Genomic DNA, 21,805 nt, shown 5'->3' on the forward strand with positions numbered 1-21,805 from the left:
TATATGACCCTCTTCTCTTGGCAGAAATTGTGTTTGCTATTATTATATGCGCAAGGTACTTCAGAATTATTAAATTGTAATAGAATTCTAAAACACTATTCCCCTGGAAAAGTGCTGAACTATGAGTCAAAATAACTTGAGCAAATAACTTCTCTAACTTTATAAAATGAAATGGTCTGCAAATCAGCTGACAGGCTGGAATTCTAACAAGACAAAGGAAATAGCATGTGTCCAAACAGACATGAACTTTTTTCTTTAATGTTTTTTATTATGGAATTTTAAAAAAATATATAAAAGGAAGAAAACAGTACATGACCCAGATCCATCACAGCTTCAGTATTTTCATTGGTTGATATGTCTCAAGTCCAATTTCCTCTACAGGTTCCTTCTCCTTAAAATTTTTAAGATAAAATACACCATAAGTTGCTCTAAGTTTTATCTGTGCTTATTTTAAAACATTGAAAATCTCAGTTATCAATGGCATCAACATAATTCTTCATTTCATTTGTCACATAAGACAAAAATAATCTCAGAATAACACCACAAGCAATATGATTACTTAAAGCAGTAGTGTTGTTGTTGTTCTTTTTGTCTTTAGATGACGTATCACGAGGCACATACAGTCAAATACTATGTTTTAAAGTGCTTCTCATGAGGTTATACCACCAAGTGGGTACTAGTAGGTTCATTTGGTTCAATTTGATAAACAGAATTTATTTTGTTTATTTATATTATTATAGAAAATATTTAAATGATCCCAAAGTAAAAATACAAAGCAAAGTATATTCCCTGGCTCTTCAACTCATTCCTTCCCTATCCCTAAAAGCAATCATTTAAAAAAATATGGGACATTCTTTCATGTTTTTAATATAAACACATTTGTACACATACTTGTATCCCCACTCTTTCTTAAATAAATGGTAACATACTAAACACTGTTTTTTTCCCCCACCTTTTTCTCACTTAACAAAAGATCCCATATATCATTCCATGGCAATATACAGAGATATTTTGCACTCATTTTTACAACTGCGCAGCACTCCACTGTGGATAAATCATAGTTTATTCAACTAAGCCCCTATTCACAGACACTTGCATTGTTTCTAGTCTTTTGATACTATAAATGGTGCTATAAAAACATATTTGTGTGTACGCATTTTCAAATTTATGTCATGGTATATCTCTGGGATAGATTTCTATAAATGAGACTGCTGGATTAAAGTTAAACGTACATGTGATTTTGCTAGAAACTCCCTGTTATAAGTCTTAAAAATGAACTGTATTTTCAAAACCAAGCAGTTGAGTCCTGATATTCCTTGAAAAAAAATATTAGTTGTTTATGAAATGGTTTACAAAGAAAGTGAAACTAATTATGTTTGTTTTTACAGTTAACCAATGTTCTTGAGACCTAATTACACTTTAAAACATTTAAATGGCTTTTAAGGCTTATAGGTAAGAAAAATCACTTGCACAATATGCATCAAAATGTACCATCACCTTCCTAGGAAATTTTGCTCTTCAACCATACTTAAGCTTATGCCAAAGGATATTAACATGCAACATTGAGATAAACATAATTATTTTATCTGAGGTAAATTATTCTCACGTGTATCTAGATTTAAAAAATAATTTTCAAAGAATTCCATAAGAATTAAGTAAAAAAAAAGGTTAGTTAGAACAATTACGTATGGATACCCGATTAAGCTAAAATCGGTATGATCTAAGTGATCAAGTTTTATGATTCAGAGACACTATTTTTAGAACTCTTCTGGCTTTATTTTATTTGCTCTCACCATAGAAAGATTATTAGTAAAGACAGTAAGCAAACTAATTTCAAAATCAAAAGATGTGGTTTTAAGTGAAGTCCTTGCTATCAGGGTGAACTTCATAAGTCAATTCACTTCACTGATCCTGAATTTCTCCATCTGTCACATGAAGAAGTTAAAATTATAAATGAAATAAGATCTGGAAACATACTTCTTACCCTGCAAAGAGTTGCAGTAAATAAAAGGTACTTTTGTTGCACTTCTAGGCAAGACAATATGTCAGACACTCAAAGGACCTGAAGACAAGTCAGGCACACATACCTTTAAGGAAATTTAACTAGCAAGAGAGGGGGAAAGGACACAAATAACTATCCCACAAAGCAAGATATAGATTTCTACTAGACGAGTGGTATAGAAATAGTATCATGTACTTGTAGATGATCCCAAAAGTTTCCACTTGGACAGACGTTCAAAGATAAGTATGTGACAAGTAAAGACGGGGCACAGGGAAGGAGAAGGTATCATTTCAAGTAGCAACATTAGCCGCATGAGAGGGAAAGCCTGGGACATACATATTTATGGATATGACTCTAAACAAGGGGCCTTTCTAGTCTTGACATTCTGCTTTGCATTTGTGTGTTTCAAAAAGCACTGAGTCACAAAATATGAAATGCTAAAATCGTTTTCTTTAATCCTGCCTTCACAGTTGGGGAAAAAAACAGCAAATGAGAAAAACCAGGAGATTTTTCTAGAGTATATTCAGAAGATTATCCACATTAACCCATTTGCTGACACAGTACAATATAATAATCAATGATATGCAAAATGATGACCCCAAGGAATTACAGGAGATAAATCACTAAAGATACACAGTACTTCTTAAGCCAGGAGAGTTAATAAAATACAATAAGGAAAGCTTTTTAACAGGGGATAAAATTGGTCAAAAAGCTAATTAGAACATTTGATTTTCTGTTCATTTAAAAAGAAAGAAGAATGTGTATTCAAATTTCTGTTTTCTTTCCAATCTCAGTTACTCTTCTAATCAAGAAATATATATTTCTAACTACACTTAAACTTTTTTGTATTCTAGTTGAGTTTGTTTTTACTCTAGAGATCTGTGTATTTTATTTAGCAACCTAGCCACAAATCCTTCATTAATCAACCAATCCCTTAGTGTCTATAAATACACAACTTCAAAAAGCACTGTTCCTAATTAGATCAAAGTGAACAAGCTTTGAAATACAAAATTTGTATCTAAATAATTACTTAACCACATGCACCTATTTAGTTACTTAAGAGTTGTTTTCATATTTTATAATTAGCAATAAAATGGCAAATAATATCAACCAAGCAATTATGTGTACTTCTTAAGGCACAAAATGATTAGTTCACATAGGAAGCCATTAAAAGGCATTTTCACATTAGATGATTTAAGAAACATAATAATATTACTGATCAGAAATAATGCTATGTTTTGTTGTTTTGTGAGGAAGATTAGCCCTGAGCTAACATCCAAAGCCAATCCTCCTCTTTTTTTTTGCTGAGGAAGATTGGCCCTGGGCTAACGTCCATGCCCATCTTCCTCTACTTTATATGCGACGTCACCATAGCATGGCTTGACAAGCAGTGCATCAGTGCACGCCCGGGATCCAAGCCTGCGAACCCTGGGCTGCTGAAGAGGAGCGTGTGCGCTTAACCGCTAGGCCACCAGGCCGACCCCAATTTACATACATTTATTGGATAAATCTGCTATATGTATGCAGTTTCAAATTGATAAAGATAGATCAAATTGATAAAGGGATGACAAATTGATAAAAAAGATACCAAATTGATATAGTGGGGCCCGAGGTACTGCAAGTTTTCCCCACAGTCTTTGGTAGTCCATTTTTAAATTAAAGGATATATGTTAAGAACCAATAAACAATTGGAAGTATTAGACAATATACATTGTATTAATCAAGCTTAGAATGGCAAAAAGGAACTCTGAGGAACATATTGCTCCCTGGCTTGGATTTTTACAGTAATACAAAGAATGGATTATGGAGCTTATAGTAAATATTTAAGTAACTACTTCTAATCAGAATTAAACATTTGTTATTCAAAATTCCCAGAAGTGTTTTAGGTACATACACAGTAAGAGCTAGAATTAGCTGAGGAAGAGTATTCCCTTCTACTACGTTCAATTCCTTGCTATATTTAGACTCCTTATTAACTTCAGAAAATTTATAACTCAACAAGTGGAGTAACTTGCCACAAGTAAATGCAATAAATGACATAAGTGCTCCTCAAAGTAAGTAGAACTACTGTCTAATTAAGAGGAAAAGATTTCTAGTAGGACAAATCCAAAGGAATGCAAGGATAGTTTACTATTAAGAAATCTGTCAATGTCACGTAGACAGACCAAATAAGCCTCAAGATCAAGACAATCTTAACCATACAGGAACCTGACAAAATTCAACATTCTAATTTGATTAAAAGAAAGGAAACAAAATTCAATACTTCACATGGACTAGAAGGATTCTTCTATAGCATGATAAGGAATAATTCTCTCCAATAAATAGTTACTACTTAATGGTGAAATGCTGGATAAATTCCCCATAATTCAAATCTAAAAAAGTAAGCCATTACTATTTAGAATTATTCTGGAAAAATTAATCCTTTAATAAAAAATGAAGCATAAATAATATATGTTAGAAAGTTGGAGGAAAAAAATTAACACAATTCTGGAAAAAAATGTATAAACTAATGAATATAAAAAAGCTAATGACTTTACTAATTAATAACAATAACCAAAGAAAAAATAAAATTGAAAAAGAGATCTCAAGCCACACTAAATAGAAATATCTGTAACATGAAATGTACCACATCTATATGGAAAAAAAACTATAAGACTTTAGTAAAATATAATATAAAGAAAATAAATGGAAAAAACATACTATGTTCCTAGATAGGAAGGTTAAGTAGAGTAAGGACAATTTTCCTCAAAGTAATTTACAGTTTAACATAACAGCAATCTAAATTTCATCCAAATTCAAAAACGTCCATTTTGAACTAGGCAAAATCACCTTAAAGTACACATAAAGGAACCAATAGGTAGAAATAGCTAAATTAACTTTTTCGGGCAAGTTAGAAAGTAAATGATAGGCTTACTCTTATTCAGCATTAAGACATCATATAAAGTTACAATAAGTAACATATGATAGTAAAATAAAAATACAATCATAAATTAGTAAATAGTCAATAAATTACAATAGTAAATATGTAAAATATATAACTCAGAAATTGAAGAGATTTGGATAGTGGGGTTTATTTTAAATATGTACTAATCAATAAGAAACACACTAAGACAGGTGGGCAATTAAGAAAATTCAACTTGTTAACTAAGCTATGGAATTATAATCAACTTTGTTAATGTTCAAAACAACCCACGAAATTTTAAAAAGAGAAACAATTTTCACCTATTAATTTAGCGATTAGTTTTGAAAAAGCCAAATATCCAGACCTGAAGAATAGTTACTCTCTTCATTTCTGTTAGAAGAGTAAAATCAAAGCGATTTGATAATGTGTGTCAAGAGTCTTAACACTGTTCATATCTTTTGATTAAGTATTTCTACCTTCTGGGATTCTGACCTAAAGATTTAATTTTATAAACAGAAAAAGCTTTAAGTTCTAAAATGTTAATTTTAGCCTGATCATAACATAGTGAAGAAAAAATCCACACCTCCACCAATGAAGGACTGGCTATGCAGAGGGAGGGGGACATCTGTGGCTACTGCATGTGACCACATGCACAACTCCAGGCCCTAGAAAAATCCTTAAACCTTCCCAGATCCCGACATCAGAAACAGAGAGCTGGGCTTTCTTGTTAGATAAGACACAGTATCTCACACACCAGACACTCAGTGTTGGTAAGAACTCGCCCTCAGTTACCTCACTTAATCCTTACATTAGCCTTATGAAGCAGATATTATCATCTCCAATAAAAAGCCTACGTGACATAGGTTTTCAGAATGTTTTTGCCCTTGAACAGCTGAAACTGAATTTGAAATTTGTGAATGCCAGGGATCTACTATAAAGTAAACCTATATATTATAATAGATCTAGGGGAAAAAAACCCAAGTTAGTGATTTAAACACAAAGATATGAATACTTACAAAAATGATTAATATAATGTATTTCCTAAATTTGAAGAGAACGTAATTTTCTTTAAAGACATTGAGATCTGGGAGTTGAAGAATACTACTCCCTTACAAATTACCTGCGATGGTACAAAACCAGACATGTGAAAGGCTGAAAACACAAGTGGCACCTCCGCCTTCAGTAGCATTTCAATGTAGTGAGCACTGCAAAAATATATCGGATGGATGCCAGATTTTATAGTGTCATTAGGTAGGTACCTCTGCATAAAAGAGAGAAATTGAGAATTAATGAATCTGCAGCTAATTTAAAATAATCAAACAAACTTATCGAAACCTTCTGCTTTGAATTGTTACTTCAAAATTAATGTGGTGGCATAGCAAGTTACTGCAAATATTATAATTATGTAAATTAAAAAGTCAGAATGTTTAACACTGCAGAAAGCATAAATCTCAATAAAGGCAGTATTCCAAGACACAGGAATAAAGTTAACACTTTGTAATTTTGGCAACTTCAATCCCTGTGGAACGATGGGGACGGGTGTTACATGAAAGAATAAATAAATGTATGAGTGAGTACATGAGTAGTAAATGCTTTACATTTTAATACTAAGGGTACTTCAATATGCTTACCATCCTTGGCTTTGGTCAATGATTGTATAACTTCAAAAGTTTTAGTTTGTCAGCTCTTAGAAATATTTGCCTTGTCTCTTTTTTCTAAGTTAATGTTAACCCAAATCTGAGCTTAAGTTACTAATAAGTGAAATTGGGACCTCCATAAGAAATTCATCTCTAAAACTGGGGGGAAAAAAGCATAACGCATTTCCAAAGTTCTCAGGCCAACTACATGATATATATATAATTTATATTTACTTTTATATTTTACATTTATTTATATGTCTATTCATATATTATATATGTGGATATATAGCCACACATATTTATCTACTTGCATTTTTCAGCAATTTCTTCATAAAGTTGGTTATTTTTTCAATTTTGCTCTCAGGTACAATTTATCATCATGAATGCTCTATAATGTTTTGAAGAGTGTTACCATAAATCCAACATCTAACCACAATAACTTTTTTTTAACAAAGAATAAAGTCGAAGATGTAATTTTTTGTTAAGAAAACTATGACTAGCAATTATATCCTATAGACTTATAATAAAAATTGATACTCAGATTAGATCTGAAGAATATATTATTAAGAAACTTTCAGAAAGGCATTTTATGTTCTTCCCTTTACCAGGCGACTCTTATTTTTAAATCTTTTTAATAGAAGAAAGTTAATACTTTTAAATTAAAACAAATCAAACTCACATATAACAATTACATACGAGTTAAAATAAGGAAGATTTCTTTCAAACTTTATTGCTTAGCTGCTTTTAAGGATTTAGGCTTGAGTAATATATGAAAATGTCTGAAATCAGTGAGTTGATTTATCAGTGGTTTTTCTGTGTCATCATAAATGATGATCTACCATTTCACATTGCAGAAATATATATTTATAGAAATATATATTTTATGATAGGTTCTTAGGGAGATACCTTAGAGTACATACACAAAAAATTAATTCTATGTATTGATGACTAAAGACATACATAGCATATTAAATGGACATCATGTAGGCAACTTCAGATGGATGTCTAGGAAAAAAGGGCAAAAAACTCTATCAAGTAGTTAAAATAACAATACGAATTGAGTGAGAATTAGTAAATTAGTATCCTTTATCTTCTTTTGTGAAATATACAATGTGTTTCACTAATGACTATTTGTAGAGTAGAATTAATGAACCTAACAAACATAAATAAAAGCAAAACAAATCAACTTATGCCTATATAATATTTTAATTTTCATGGCAAACTTAGGTAATAGTTTTCTGAATATATGTATAATAGTAGTGTAAGAACTGTATGTATAGGAGATAATTCTTATGCAGTATCTTTTCTACATTGCATTGAAAACAACATATTTAGAGTGGGCTTGTTAAGAGATAGAGACAATAGACTAACCAATTACATTCTCAAAAAAAAAAAAGAGCCATTACTATGTAATGGATTCCCAACGATACGGCAAGAGTTTTTCTACTGTTATAGATTATACTCTGGTGGGAGAAATTATGCCATACTTGTTGGTGACACAGCTCCTAACACCAAGCCTTGCATAGAGTAGCTGCTCAACAAATTACTGACTGAATGACAAGACAAGATACTAATGATTGCACATTGTGATCACAGTAAACTCATAATAAAAGTTTTATTAACAGTCTATTCATTGCCATTTCATAACTCTAATTTATAGTAAATGGTGTTCATAAAACCAGATCAATAATGACAGCTCTGAGCCACATACACACAACAAAGAGTCTTCTGAATCAAACTTTCAATTATGTTTGTTATACTTATAGGGGTTTGATGTATTTTGCTTAGTCACAGGTCTCTGAAAGGATGGTAACTCTTAATAAAGATAACTCTAAATAAAATCCACAATACAGGATTAAGCAGAACACATGCAGGATAACAGCATTTAATATATCATCTAAGTAACATGTAAACTAAAATATAAACTATGCTAAAATTGTGAAAAAAATTATCAGCAAAAACTTTTGGCTTGAGGTATACTAGAAAGTGGCATAATGTGAAGAAAGAACTTTATACTCTTTCAGAGTATTTTACTTTAATGATTAAAAATGAAAGATATGTGCTTAAAAAAAATAGTGTTTTTTAGGGTTTTTCTTCCAATATAGTGGAAGTAGTTCTAATGAGTCATTTTACTCCTGATACTAAGTAACATTAGCTCTATGGTGCCACGGGAATTAAACAGAAAGACTATTAGAAAGAAAAACTCTCCAAACCAATCCAAATTGATCCAACTCAGTCCCATGCAGTCCTCCACTCTGGGGATCTGTGGACAGAGGATGGCCATGCTTTATGGGTGATGTCGCAAAGATTCTGTACAGCATGTGCATCACGCAGAGGGGTGAAGAGAAAACTCTGAAGATATTTTTTAAAACTTTGATTCCATAATTCTAACACATAAGTCTTTCTCTTCTGGGGGGGAAAAAAAAGAACATGGGAACAATGGAATCTTCAAATATGAATAAAATTTAAAGTCACATAGAAGAAAAGGAAGGGGTTTTGACACTAGTCCTCTTTCCTACAAGTGATTGGTCACATGGCTTACTATTGCTAATGCCCTGCAAGTGGGGTATAAGTGTGCCATGACATATGGATGGGTGGAAAATTTATATCTAAATGTATATTCGAATGCTATTAGAATTTTTAACTCTAACCTTTCCGTGTTAGGTAATTATTATTTTATGAGGAGTAAGAGAGGACTCTGTGTGTATGAGTACGTGTGTGTGTGTATATATATATATAAAATATATATTCCACGACCTTCCTGTTGAACTATACTAGTTCATCTGAGTATTACTTCAGCCTGATTTATCATCAGTGGAGTTTTGTGTGTATGTGAATGTAAAATACTTCAGTTTTTATTTCAATTTAATTTGTTCTCCTTTTTCATGTTTTTATTAATAGAGAAGGCATATATGATTGCTACTTTTATTGTAATTATTATTTGAGATTAGGTATTTCTACATGGAAAGAATTGATTTCTTGATCTTTCTTAACCTATCCTTTTGGTAACAGCTTTGATGTTAACAATTAGCCAAACTCTTGATTCTTGATAAAATTCCATAAAGAATGACTGTTTTATCATTTAGGAAGATTTTTTTCTTAAGAACAAACAATAATGGAAGATAATAAAATCAATACATTAAAGGGTTCTTCTGCTCTAAATGGCTTCAAAGGATAAATTTTTCAAGATATTTTTATCTCACTTGAGTAGATAGTCATAGTTTATAAAATTTTGAGAACTTCAAATTAATGTTTCATTATTTCCTAAATTGATTATCCTGGGCCAATTTTTTAAACCTTTTTGATGTAATTTGTCTACAACAATTTTAAGAATGCAGAGAATATAATATTTTTAAATACATTTTTAAAGTAATAAAAGCTAATGTCTCTTACATATTTCTATTTAAATTATTAATTCACACTTGACACATATTTATTGAGTAAATTACTATGGGCCATAGTTTGGGACACATCATTGGACACATCATTTGAACAAACAGAACATGCCGCCCTCATTAAGCCTACATTTCAGTGTATAAATCATTAATAAATACATAAATTAAGCAGCACATTAGGTATTGAGGTATGTTATGGAACAAAAGAAAAAAATGGAACAGGGTAATGAGCTTGGGGGATGTGAGAGTGGGGAACAGGTGGAAGCTTTTTTGAGGCTGATGACAATAACGTGAGATTGAGCTAGTGAAGATGGACAAGTTTGTGCTAATAGCTAAAGCATCACCACAACTGTAGACTTGCTTATTTAACCAATCTGCATAGAAACTGTCAGTGCCATGTATGAGACCATGGAACAAACAAAATAGGAAAGGGACCACAGTTAAATAATATATTAAGACTATTACTGAATGTGCTAACAAGTCAAGTGTCATACAGAAAACACCAATCCAAAAGATTACTAAACCAAAAACATTTATACTGTGGAGTGGTGACTGTACAAACGTTAGTAACTACACTTAGCTAACTCTGGATAGAGTCCTTGAAGAGGAATCTCAGCAGAATGTTACTTATTTCACAAAGAAACATTAAAACAAACTATGAATATTCAACTTGGTATATTCATACTTGAAAAAAAAATGATACCGTGGAAGGCACTGCATAAGTCTTCATTGATGACACAGCTGCACCAACAAAAAAGTGTCAAGGCTTTAGATCAAAAGCTCGTTCTAAAAACCATGAGTAACGTGTCACTCCATTCCATTCACAGATCTATATTCCATATTAAATGATGCTTCAAAGTGGTAAATGTAATACAATCCAAGCTGCCAGAGTCCTGCCTGATTTCAGTTTCATGGGAAGAAATGCTATTAGAACACAACATCACTGCCGTTGTTAAAAATAATGTGTTATGAAAAAGTTTATAGAGTCAAAGCAGAAATGCAACTTTATAAAATTATGATTAAAAATAGTTCACTGATGATGTTTGACAGTGTCACAATCTGAACACTAAAGTAAAATAGTTAAGACTAGTAGAATGTAGGTATCATTTTAAAATATTTGACATGAAAATGTGTGATTGGACTCAAAATCCATACTCATTATCAAAAGCAATTTCAACATTTCATTTGTAAGTGAGAGAGTGGAAAATCTAAGATTTTAAAAATATTCATGTACACTTTAACGAATTTTTCAAATTCTGGTTAACAGAAGGAAAATAGGTTCATTGATTGAAGAAAAACTAGAACATACTCTTTTTTATTTGCTTCCACCTGTTCATGTGAACAAATTTCTCATTATGGTGAAGTAGAAGAGCTGGTAAGTCTTACTCAGGAAATTCATACAGCTATTTCAAGCATAAAATTATAAAATTTCAATATTTAATATATTCATTGAGGGCCGGCCCCGTGGCTTAGCAGCTAAGTGCGTGCTCCGCTACTGGCGGCCTGGGGGGTTTGGATCCTGGGCGCGCACTGACGCCCCTCTTCTCCAGCCATGCTGCGGCCGCGTCCCACATACAGCAACTAGAAGGATGTGCAACTACAACGTACAACTATCTACTGGGGCTTTGGGGAAAAAAGGAGGAGGATTGCCAATAGATGTTAGCTCAGAGCTGGTCTTCCTCAGCAAAAAAAGGAGGATTAGCATAGATGTTAGCTCAGGGCTGATCTTCCTCACACACACACACACACAAAAAAATATATATATATATATTCACTGATGCTTTGCATTTGTTATCCTTATCATAAGTATATATGGTAAAAACATGTAACAAATGTTTTCATTTAACTCCATATATAGTCATGCATCTCTTAACGACGGGGATCCGTTCTGAGAAATGCGTTGTTCGGTGGTTTCGCTGCTGTACAAACTTCATAGAGGTACTTACACAAACCTAGATGGTATAGCCTAATACACACCCAGGCTATATGATACTAATCTTATGGGACCACCGTCGTATATAGGTCCACTGTTGACCGAAACATCATTATGTGGCACAAACTGTAGATACTCTCCAGCCCCCATAACTTATCCTTAGGTGCCACGTGATTCCATTGTCCACGTGCAACATGTCATGGAAAAACTTTGGGAAGCATTAGCACAGCTTATATAGTAGACAGTTTCCCCAAGTTGGAGATCTTAAATGGTATTAAATAAATAAAACAAAGTATAGAAACATTAATACATTGAGGGATGCAATTACCTCTAAACTCTGAGATCTCATGGGAAAAGTAAAATTTTTTAAAACATGCTATAAAACCTTAATCAAAACTTATCATAGACTTCCAAAATCTTAATAAAATGAGGTTTTTTTTCTCTATAGAATATGGTTACAATTTCGACTTAATAAATTATTTTCTTAAATGTAATTTAACTGAGAGATTCTAACAAAGCAACAAATAAAAATATCCATTCCATAGTTCTCTTTTTACCTAATTTTATAGTTTACTAAATGACGAGTTTAAAATTTAATAATGCATCTATTATTATTAATCTTTCACTCAGTTACCATTATTAGGTAGGACACTGAGTATCTGAGAAAATGTCAAATCTAGATCTTCAAAGAGAATCAGTCAAAAAGCATTCAGGTTATAAAATGAATATAAATGATTACGGAGTCCTCTACAAATAAAATAATAAGATCCCAATTAATTGAAATAGGATTTGGCTTAAAGTTTAAAACATCTCTTTAAAAACAGACTAAAACGTCTTACAGAAATATGTAGTCTTGGCAACCAAAGGAAAGCAGAGGTCAGAAGCCTGGAGAACTGCTGAAGAAATCGGAATGTTTTCTCTTTATTTCCCAACATTATCATGAACAAAGAAGACACAAACCAGTCGTGGCCAGCATAACTCCCCTGCAGGCAGACTGAAAACCACAGTTAAGGAACTTTTACAATATTTTATCTTACAAGACGAAATATAAGAACTCCATAAATATTCATTTCCAGGATCTCTATCAGGAAAGAGATATTAATGATACTTACTTCTCATTTTGTCTTCAAACAATTTATAAGCTATTGATGTTAAACTTTATTAGTAAAAAAATTACTTACATAGTAACTATTTTAATGTACTATTTGCTTACATGTCCAGTGAAGGCCAATGGCACTAGAACTGGAGGAAAAACTATCTGCTCTCTGGAAACACATCTGTTCAAGTCATTAACAAAATAGTACTATCCTTTCTCTAGTTCAGGTTATCTGCTAAATTACTAGCATAATCAAGTAGGAAAGTCCACACATTTTTAGAATTCAGTAATGCAAATGGTCTGAATGCTTTTTTTCCTACAAGTTAAACCCTATTTCTGAAAGATAACCAATTCAAATAAAATAGATATTTTATCCTTATTCTAGAGTCATTAAATCTAGAGTATTCTTATTCTAGATTCGCAACCCTATTTTTCAAACTTTCAATGTCTGAAAATATATTTTAATAACTTTACTCAGTTTAAGAGTCAATGAATAAACTGAATTAATTACTATTCAATAAAATGCATATTTAAAATAAAGAATAAAATACTATAAAGATGTATCATAACAAATAAATCACTATTATTAAACTATTATATTATAAATGTGTTAAAGTATTCCATCAAAGAATTATGAAAAATATGTGAGGAAAGGTCAACTACTGCGAATCCACTCAAAAAGGATACGAAGAGAAGCCTTCACGGGCGCCTGCTGCTGTTTCAGGAATCTCTCACAGTGCTTTAAGACCAAGCTGAGATCATTCTCTGCACCGTCTTTTAACAGATTGAGGGACTTGCCATACCTACATTAAAAACCCACAAAACACACAAAATGAAAAACATCAGGCCCTGCTTGCAAATTTATTTTTTGAAATCCATCAAAGTGTGGTCCTCTTGAGATCTCAAGGTTTTAAGTTCTCAAATTTCTACTTTTAGCATAACTATGCTATTCAGAGCACCTAGGAAAGGTTAACACTTGGTATATGTTCCTGATAATTATGACACATTTGGATTAGCAGTATTCATCTGGTAAATACTGATAACTTTAAAGGAAAATGAAACAGTAAGGAGAGAACCAAAGGTAACTACCGCAGATGAGTAGTAGAATACGAGCATTTTTTCCTGAACTTAATCTAAAACATGGAATATTGACAGGTTAGATTGACAGAATGTTAAGTTTAGAAGCGACTGTAGAGTTCATCTACCTAGTCCAATGGTCCTAAACAAGGGTGGCACTTCCTCCAGGGGCCACTTTGGAAATTATGGGGATTTTTCAGTTTTTATAGTAACTGGGGGCACTACTGATATTTGGTGAGTGAGTGAGGGCCAGGAGGTTAGACGTGGGACAGTCCTGCACAATGACAATTTGCAAATGTCCTGCCTCTTATTTGCATGGATGGAAAAGCTATTTCTAATTATCTGAAACTAATTCTGTTTCATATAAAATCATAAAATATTTTTCCTATATTTTTATTATACACTGAATGCAACCATGTGTAAATCAGGGAAAGATGTTACTTTTGTTTTGTATGAAGCCTTGCTAAGACTCGTTCACCATTTTGGAAAGTCACTTTGCCAATGGCAACACTCTGGTAGTATTTGAAGCACCAAAATAAAATCAGTCTCTATTTGTAGCTGCCACAGTCATGATTCTATGTGGGCGCCAGCTATGTCTTATACTATAGTTGTATGCAAACATTTCATTATAAATCACTTTCCATTTACTTCTTACCAATAAGATACTAGATTGAATTAGGAAAATATGTGACTAGCCTCTTACACTATCTATAAATTCCATTTCAGAATAGAAATAAGGCATTACAAAATAAAAGGCATGCATGGGTCACAAAGCATAATCAATGAGTTATACGCTCTATGTGGTATAGGTGGGTGAGCTAGAATTACTATCATTCTTTTCATTATAATGCTATGAATTTATAAAAACACTCAGTCTTTTTAAACAGCTTTGACATGTATCTTTTTTATATTTGATTCTGAAGATGACCCTTCAGAATGAGACTGTCAAGATTCCTATTTAATAAGCAAGAAGGGGAGGGGAGGTTCAAGGACTTAGTCCTTAACTCTCAGTCTGCTGTTTAGCTTGTCCATTTCTTCTGAAAATTACAATTTGACTACTAAAAATTCAAACTACTATAATTGCTTTATTCATTTTAACTTCTGCATCTATTCTTAAGGTACTTTTGCACTCATCACCATAGCTTGACAATTAAAACTAATCATAATTCAGAAAATGGTATGACTGTGCTACCAATGTGCTGATTTTTACAATGTTATTTTTGGAAAAAACCTGATAGTCGCAGAGGCTTAAATACACTGTAATTAGCCTCTGAAATAATAATGAACTGTAACTGATTCACTCACAGAGGTAATTTAATCAGGTGCCAATATCCCCGAAACAAAGTTATTTTCTGAGTGATAAACTCTGCATTTAAAATGTACAAAATAGTTGGCTGTTAAATTAAATACTATTAAGCACATATCAGGTAGACAAAACAAATTTAGAAATGCGCAGGGGAGATATTTCCCTGTGATATACCTGACAGTCATTTTAATGCCAAGCTGCCGCACAGATGAAACACTTTCCTTCTTCACATTTGCATCAGTAGCTGGAAACGATGGAAAACTGGGTTATAAAAATGTATAAAATTCTGCATAATAATCACATTTTAATTGAAAATTGATGAAAGCCATATTTTTACATATTTTAATGCGAATTCTGAAAACACTGATGAATTTGTTCTTTTAAGAGCTGTCAATTATAGTTTCAAAGAAATTAACAGGAAACTTTTTATAAATAACTTTTCTCCTATAGAAAGCAGTTAAAAGCATATTAAATACAAAACAAAACATTGTAGTTCTGAAGCATTCTGTTTTCACTTGGTTCTCAGAACACAAAAGCTGTTAAACCCAAAATGGTCTAGAATATTGTACTTTCATCAAGCAATGCATATGTAAGATTTTGATTTACAAATATATATAAGTTTGGCTGTGTACTTCTTAAAGATTCAAACATGAGTGTCAGGAAGGAATAAATAGTATTCTACTTATAATGTATAACAATGGACAAGGGTGGAGTGAACAAGTTTCTTCCTGCAGACGGATTTTCTTTATGAAGTAGGAATTGGTGATCATCTACGAAAGTGAAGAAGGGGTTGTACAGTACAGAGGACTACAGGGGAGGGTGGAAGTTTGGATTAGTCCTTGAGAACGCTGGATGACCAAGCTAACAGTGAATAGTCAAAAGCATCACTATACAGTATTAAGAGTGTAGCTGAATCTTTCCATCTTTTTGCTGAAGAAACTGTAGTGTGCATATACACACACACACGCATATGCACACACACACATGCAATTAAGGGAACTGTCCAAAATCACATAGTTGTCTAGTGGTAGAGAGGTTAGGGGTTCTGAATTCCATTTCAGTAGTTTTTTTTCCCCTACCATTACACAGTGGTACATCTCATACTATCAATATAATCTACTTAACTCATGGACTCATTCACTCCTTTTTATAAATCCTTTTTGATAAAGTAAGCGTGGAACACCATGCTAGAAGCTATGGGGGATAAAAGATAAATCATACATCATGCCCTAAAAGAACTTCCCATGTAGTGTCAGAGATAAAATTCGTATATAGATAACTCTGATAAAGATGTTCTAAAGTGCTAAGTGGAAAAAGAATGGTACAGATAAAGTGTTACGTGAATTCAGAAGAGGGAGAGATTAGGAAGAAGTGGCACTTAAACTGAACCTTAAAATATGGGTACACTTGAGATCTGCAGAGAGAGGGAACAACAAATTAAACATCACTGTTATCAAACATCTCCTCTTTGGACCAGCAATAATTCATCTTTCAGCACTCTTAGCGTTAAGGTACCTTACTTCTAGTTTGCCTACGACTTCCATGGTTTTAGCACTGAAAGTCTCCTGCCCCAGGAACTCCTCACAGTCCCAGGCAAACTAGACTGGCTGGTCACCTAACTAGAGTGGTAATTTTCTTAAAGAAGCAAAAATCAACATAAGTACTCAGTTAATCTCTTGATAAGCTACATCTGAGTTTTACTGATTTAGATTGGAACGTAATATTAGCTATATTGTTATATTTTGCCTATAATGACAGCAGGTAAGCTATAGTTTATATAGCTTAGAATTCCTTGCTATTTATAACTTTTACTGTGCTAATAGATGTCCCTTCTATCCTTAGGGAAGAAGGATACCAGTTCCACACCACTAGCATCACAGATTAAGCAAGGGAGACTATTCAATGTCTTCTCCAGATTTTTCAAACTGGAGTGAAGATGGAATTTTCCCTGCTACTAATCACGGGGCTATGAGGTGCCCTAGGTCTCCAGTAGGGAGGAATAAATCCAACATATAAGAAGAGGGAGAGACAGAGAAAGGAGATAGATTGCTAAGAACAGCTTTACCCTATTTATATGAGCCAACGATTTTGTCTTTTTCTGCTTAGACAAAAAAAAGAAAGTTTGATTTGAGTTTCCATCACTTGTTACCCAAAACATATATATCACAAATTATTCTCACTCTCACAAAATAATGGCCAATTTTTAAAACTATTAATTGTCATTCATATCTTCAATATAATTTCAAGTTCTTAGCTATAACAGCACTTTTTTTCAATTCAACCATGATTTAAACACAGCTTTACCAATGTCCACTACAAGACAATCAGGTTAAATTTGTTTAGATAGTGACCAGGAAGTTCTTTTTGTTTCAGAACATGAATCTGTTCCTGGTGATCCTATATTTTATGATTAATATATTTTAGTTCCCAAAGTTTAAATAATGTAAAACTTTAGTGATGTAGTGTGGGCGACATTGGCTAATTTTGCAAAATTTAAATGGTTTCAATAACACAAACATTCTGACTTTATATATTCCCATAGCCAAGGAATAGACCTACCTCCTATAAACTGTCATAATGTGATATAATGACAAGATTGATTTTTATAAACTATTGCCAGAATAATTTTAAGTTAGATTATAGGATAACACTTAAATTTCTAGTACATACAAAAGTGGATTATTAAACATGAGAAATATTTATCTTCATTAATATATGGATCTGTGTGCTTGTAATAATACAAATGTTTCCCTTCAGGAAAATATAATATAGATAGATACCTTAACAGTAGAGGAGGAGTGTGCAGTGGGCCAAGGGTGCTAAGAATGGGTATTCCCGACATCATGTATTCTATAGATCAGAGTGGCTTCTACCAGAAGATACTGACCTCCATATCAGTGAAGAATGGAATAAAAGTTAAGGACCAAGGTGAGAGAAGTTGCTCAAAGGGACTATGACCCTGAATGTTATATGAGGTTCAGGTTCTTAGTTCTTCCTCGTGGAAGGAAAGAGTTCTTCCAGAGTGGTCTAGCTGTCTGGCCTGGGACGAGTCCTTTAACTTTTCTGGGGTTGTGCAAATAATTTCCCAGGTCTATTCCCTCTCTAAAAGCTTATGATTCTGTATCTTCAGAGCAAAAACCTTACTCTGCACCTTTCAACACGTAATGATTCCCAATTATGGCTGTACATCAAAATCATCTGAGGAGAGTTTTATAACAGACCACTCCAGGCTATTGATCAAATTGCTGAGGGTGAATGTCCAGTCATTTGTATTTTTAAAGACTTCCACAGCTTATTTCTTGTGCACTGAAGTTGAGATCACACTTAAAGGAATAAAAGTTTAGATACACTTACAATTAGACAATGATACTCTACTACACAAATTTCACTTCAAAGAAGGTAAATCTTCAAAAAGGCTTTTAGATGAGGATATATGGAGGTATTAAACATACCAAAACAAACATCAAACATCCACCTTAAAAAATCACTAATATGAAATAGACATAGGTAACTTTAGCAGGAATAAAATCCCATTGGAAAAAAAAAAACATAAGAAATAGAAAGTTTCCTGAAGCAGGAATGAAGTCAGAAAATGGTTTACGGGTATACATTAAAGGAGAAGCTTCAGTTTAAAACTTGTATTTGATATGGAACATGACAACCTGACAAGTAGTAATGGATCTTAGACTACAAATTTCAGTGAAATAATCTTTTGTTACACACAACCTGAACTAAATATAACTTATGAAGCAGGAATTAAAATCTTCAGAAACAAAACAAAATTGATGGGGCAAAATGAGTAAGTAATATTCAATGATAAAAATAAATGTCTTCAGGGGACTCTGATGCATCACTGGTAACCAGTGACTTATTGAAATGTGTACAATAGTGTGTGAGATACATAATAGGTGCTTAATAAACACTGGGTGTATGAACGAGTAGATGAATGAATAAATGAATGAACACATCCAATGAACAACAAAAAAAGAAACTGTGCTTTACATACCAAATGAAGCAAAGTGGAGATGGAAACAGACATAGACTTAAAAATATTTTCTGTATATTGAAATCAAGTAACAAATAGATGATATAACTCCCACTCCCTGGAATTACTATGAAAACCATAACGAAATAAGTTGTTGATAAAAAAGTCAACCACACAACGACACCTGTAGCATCATACATACCTTACTTAACAACGCCTAATTCAATCTCAGCATTAATATTAAATTAACTATTTGAAATAACCAATCATTTTAATTAAAATAGAACAAAAGGAGTTGAAAAAATTTACTTAATATTAACTGAAATCACTCACTCTGGTAACGCATTCTGTTCTATCTTTGGTTTGCAAAGCTAGCACATAGAACAGCGGTAGAAGAAATTAAATCTATTCTGCATGGCACTTGGTTAATGATGCAGAAAAAAATAAATTTTCAGAGGAGCAAAGAATTTCTCCACTAGAAGAAAAATCTGTGGTTGGAGAAGCAGTCACTGCTAAGCTGTTTACCCACTCTTCTCAAGCCCTGTGGGGTCTGTTGTCAAGTCAGAGAACTCACACCATCCAAAGAACTCAACTGGTCACACTTTCTCCCACCTCCTTCCTTCCTTTCCCAAAATCAGTCTGCAGGTTCTGTTGCTTCTTTTTAACATGTAGCTGTATCTATCCATTTTATTTAATTCTTCCTAACATAAAATTCAATTCCTTGCGACCAAGCTACTATAAGAGTCACAGTCTCCTAATTGGTATAGTCAGCATTACTTGGGAAAAAGCATTTCTCTTTTTATGTCTTTGATTATGCAATTACCCTTGCCTGCAAGACTCTTCCCCTCTGGCTTTCTTTCAGCTGTGATAGCCCAGGAGGCAGTGCTGGTGCCACTCCTCCTGGTCTATTATTGCCGCCTCCTCTTGTCTTCCAAGATGGCACTTGTCAACAGGGATCACTCTTTCCACTGAATACCTGTGGCACTTACAACAATACCTCTCATTTGACAATAACCCAATTCAAATAGCATCCTTAAAAGCCCTAGCACATTGCCTGAAACAAAGCAGCCAGCTGAAAAATGTCAGTTTTCCTTCATTTCCTTATTTTCTATCTTACTATATGCAATTGACTTCATTCGTCATTTTAGGTGTATGCCCTATTTCCCCTCCTTGAGGACAGGGTCATTCATACTATATACCTCCTTGCAACTATCAAGCATACTCACAAACATGCTCCATAAATGTAAGATAGAAAAAAGCATATTTGCTGAATACCCAAAGAAAGTATAAAAGGTGCTTAACTGCATATATTAAGTTCAAAACTATTTTAATAGTCAAAAGGTGAAACAATGAAAACTTTCTGATATTTTTTCCAACCGTTTGATGAGCAACATAAAGAGAAGATGAATAAAATTAAAATATCTACTAATCTGAAAGGACTACTTAATTTATTATTTCAAATAAGCAAGTACAGTAGAAAAAAATCCCCAACTCGTTCCACGGAATTGAGCCGACAAAAAGGTAACGTCTGTTAAGATTTGGAAAGATACCTGTATGGATTTACAAACTGCAAATGTGCAGAACTTTGTTTGTTCGTTCCTCTTTCTTTAAGGGGATAAACAGAGAAACTAATTTGATTTTTCTAAATTTGCAAATTTTATAATGGATTGAAATCCCGAGGGAGCTAACAACAGATGGATGATTGTTATTCTAATTTCAGCTACCTTAGGGTTTAGCGAGCTGTCATTTTTAAAAATACAATTTCTCATTTCAAGAAACATGAAAAAACATTGAATATATCTATCTAGCATTTGCTTTGATACATCTTTTATATCAAAACATGGTTTTTGTTTATTTAAAGTAAATAGAGTAAAATTTTATAATAGCAAACCATTGTTCCACCAGCCAAAAAAATAAATGATAAAGAATGAGGATATCTAAAGCCATAGAAAAAGACAATACTAGCAACAAGCTTACCATATTATAATAATAAATATTAAGCAATCAATCAACAGGAAGCCACTTTATTTTTGGCTGTACTTTAAAACTCTAGTGGACAGTTGTTCAGCTGAAGTCTTTCAAGAATTTAAATTCACATTCTGCGTTTATCTGCCTACATAACATATTCAACAAAGCCAACATCTGAGATCTCCCTCAGCATAATTTAGAAATACGACAGAGGGCAGTAGAGTGCGTGCACACTGAGAAGTCTTGTTGAATATTTAGATAACGTATACAACATAATGTTAATTTTAGATTATTTACAGAAATATGACCCAACAGAATAATGCGCCAAGGAGAGCTTAGATATTGGAGATTATACCGAAGACTGGAGAGACAGCCACTCCGGCCATGCAAATCTCCATGATGACCACTTCTGACTTATTTCCTCTCTTACTCATAGACTTGATCATTAATCCCTGTATGTTTTTCATATACATTTTTAGGTTCATTCATAAAGTTAGAATT

The 21,805-nt window shown here is 32.9% G+C and overlaps 1 protein-coding gene across 2 annotated transcripts in view; it reads right to left on the reverse strand.

Moving 5' to 3' along the window:
- Window positions 1–21,805, reverse strand: part of TBC1D32 (TBC1 domain family member 32) — a 197,457-nt gene that overhangs the window by 20,498 nt on the left and 155,154 nt on the right. The window contains exons 29-32 of one of the 2 annotated variants that reach the window (XM_014781194.2): window positions 15,526–15,595; window positions 13,656–13,771; window positions 12,712–12,866; window positions 6,025–6,165 (exon numbers count right to left, since the gene is read on the reverse strand). In XM_014781194.2, coding sequence (XP_014636680.2) covers window positions 6,025–6,165; window positions 12,712–12,866; window positions 13,656–13,771; window positions 15,526–15,595 — 482 coding nt within the window. The remainder of the gene's footprint in view (window positions 1–6,024; window positions 6,166–12,711; window positions 12,867–13,655; window positions 13,772–15,525; window positions 15,596–21,805) is intronic. The other variant, XM_087444041.1, reaches the window with a different exon arrangement.

Source organism: Ceratotherium simum, chromosome 19 (assembly GCF_057802395.1).
Source record: "Ceratotherium simum simum isolate JZ-2026a chromosome 19, ASM5780239v1, whole genome shotgun sequence".
Taxonomy (NCBI): Eukaryota; Metazoa; Chordata; class Mammalia; order Perissodactyla; family Rhinocerotidae; genus Ceratotherium; species Ceratotherium simum.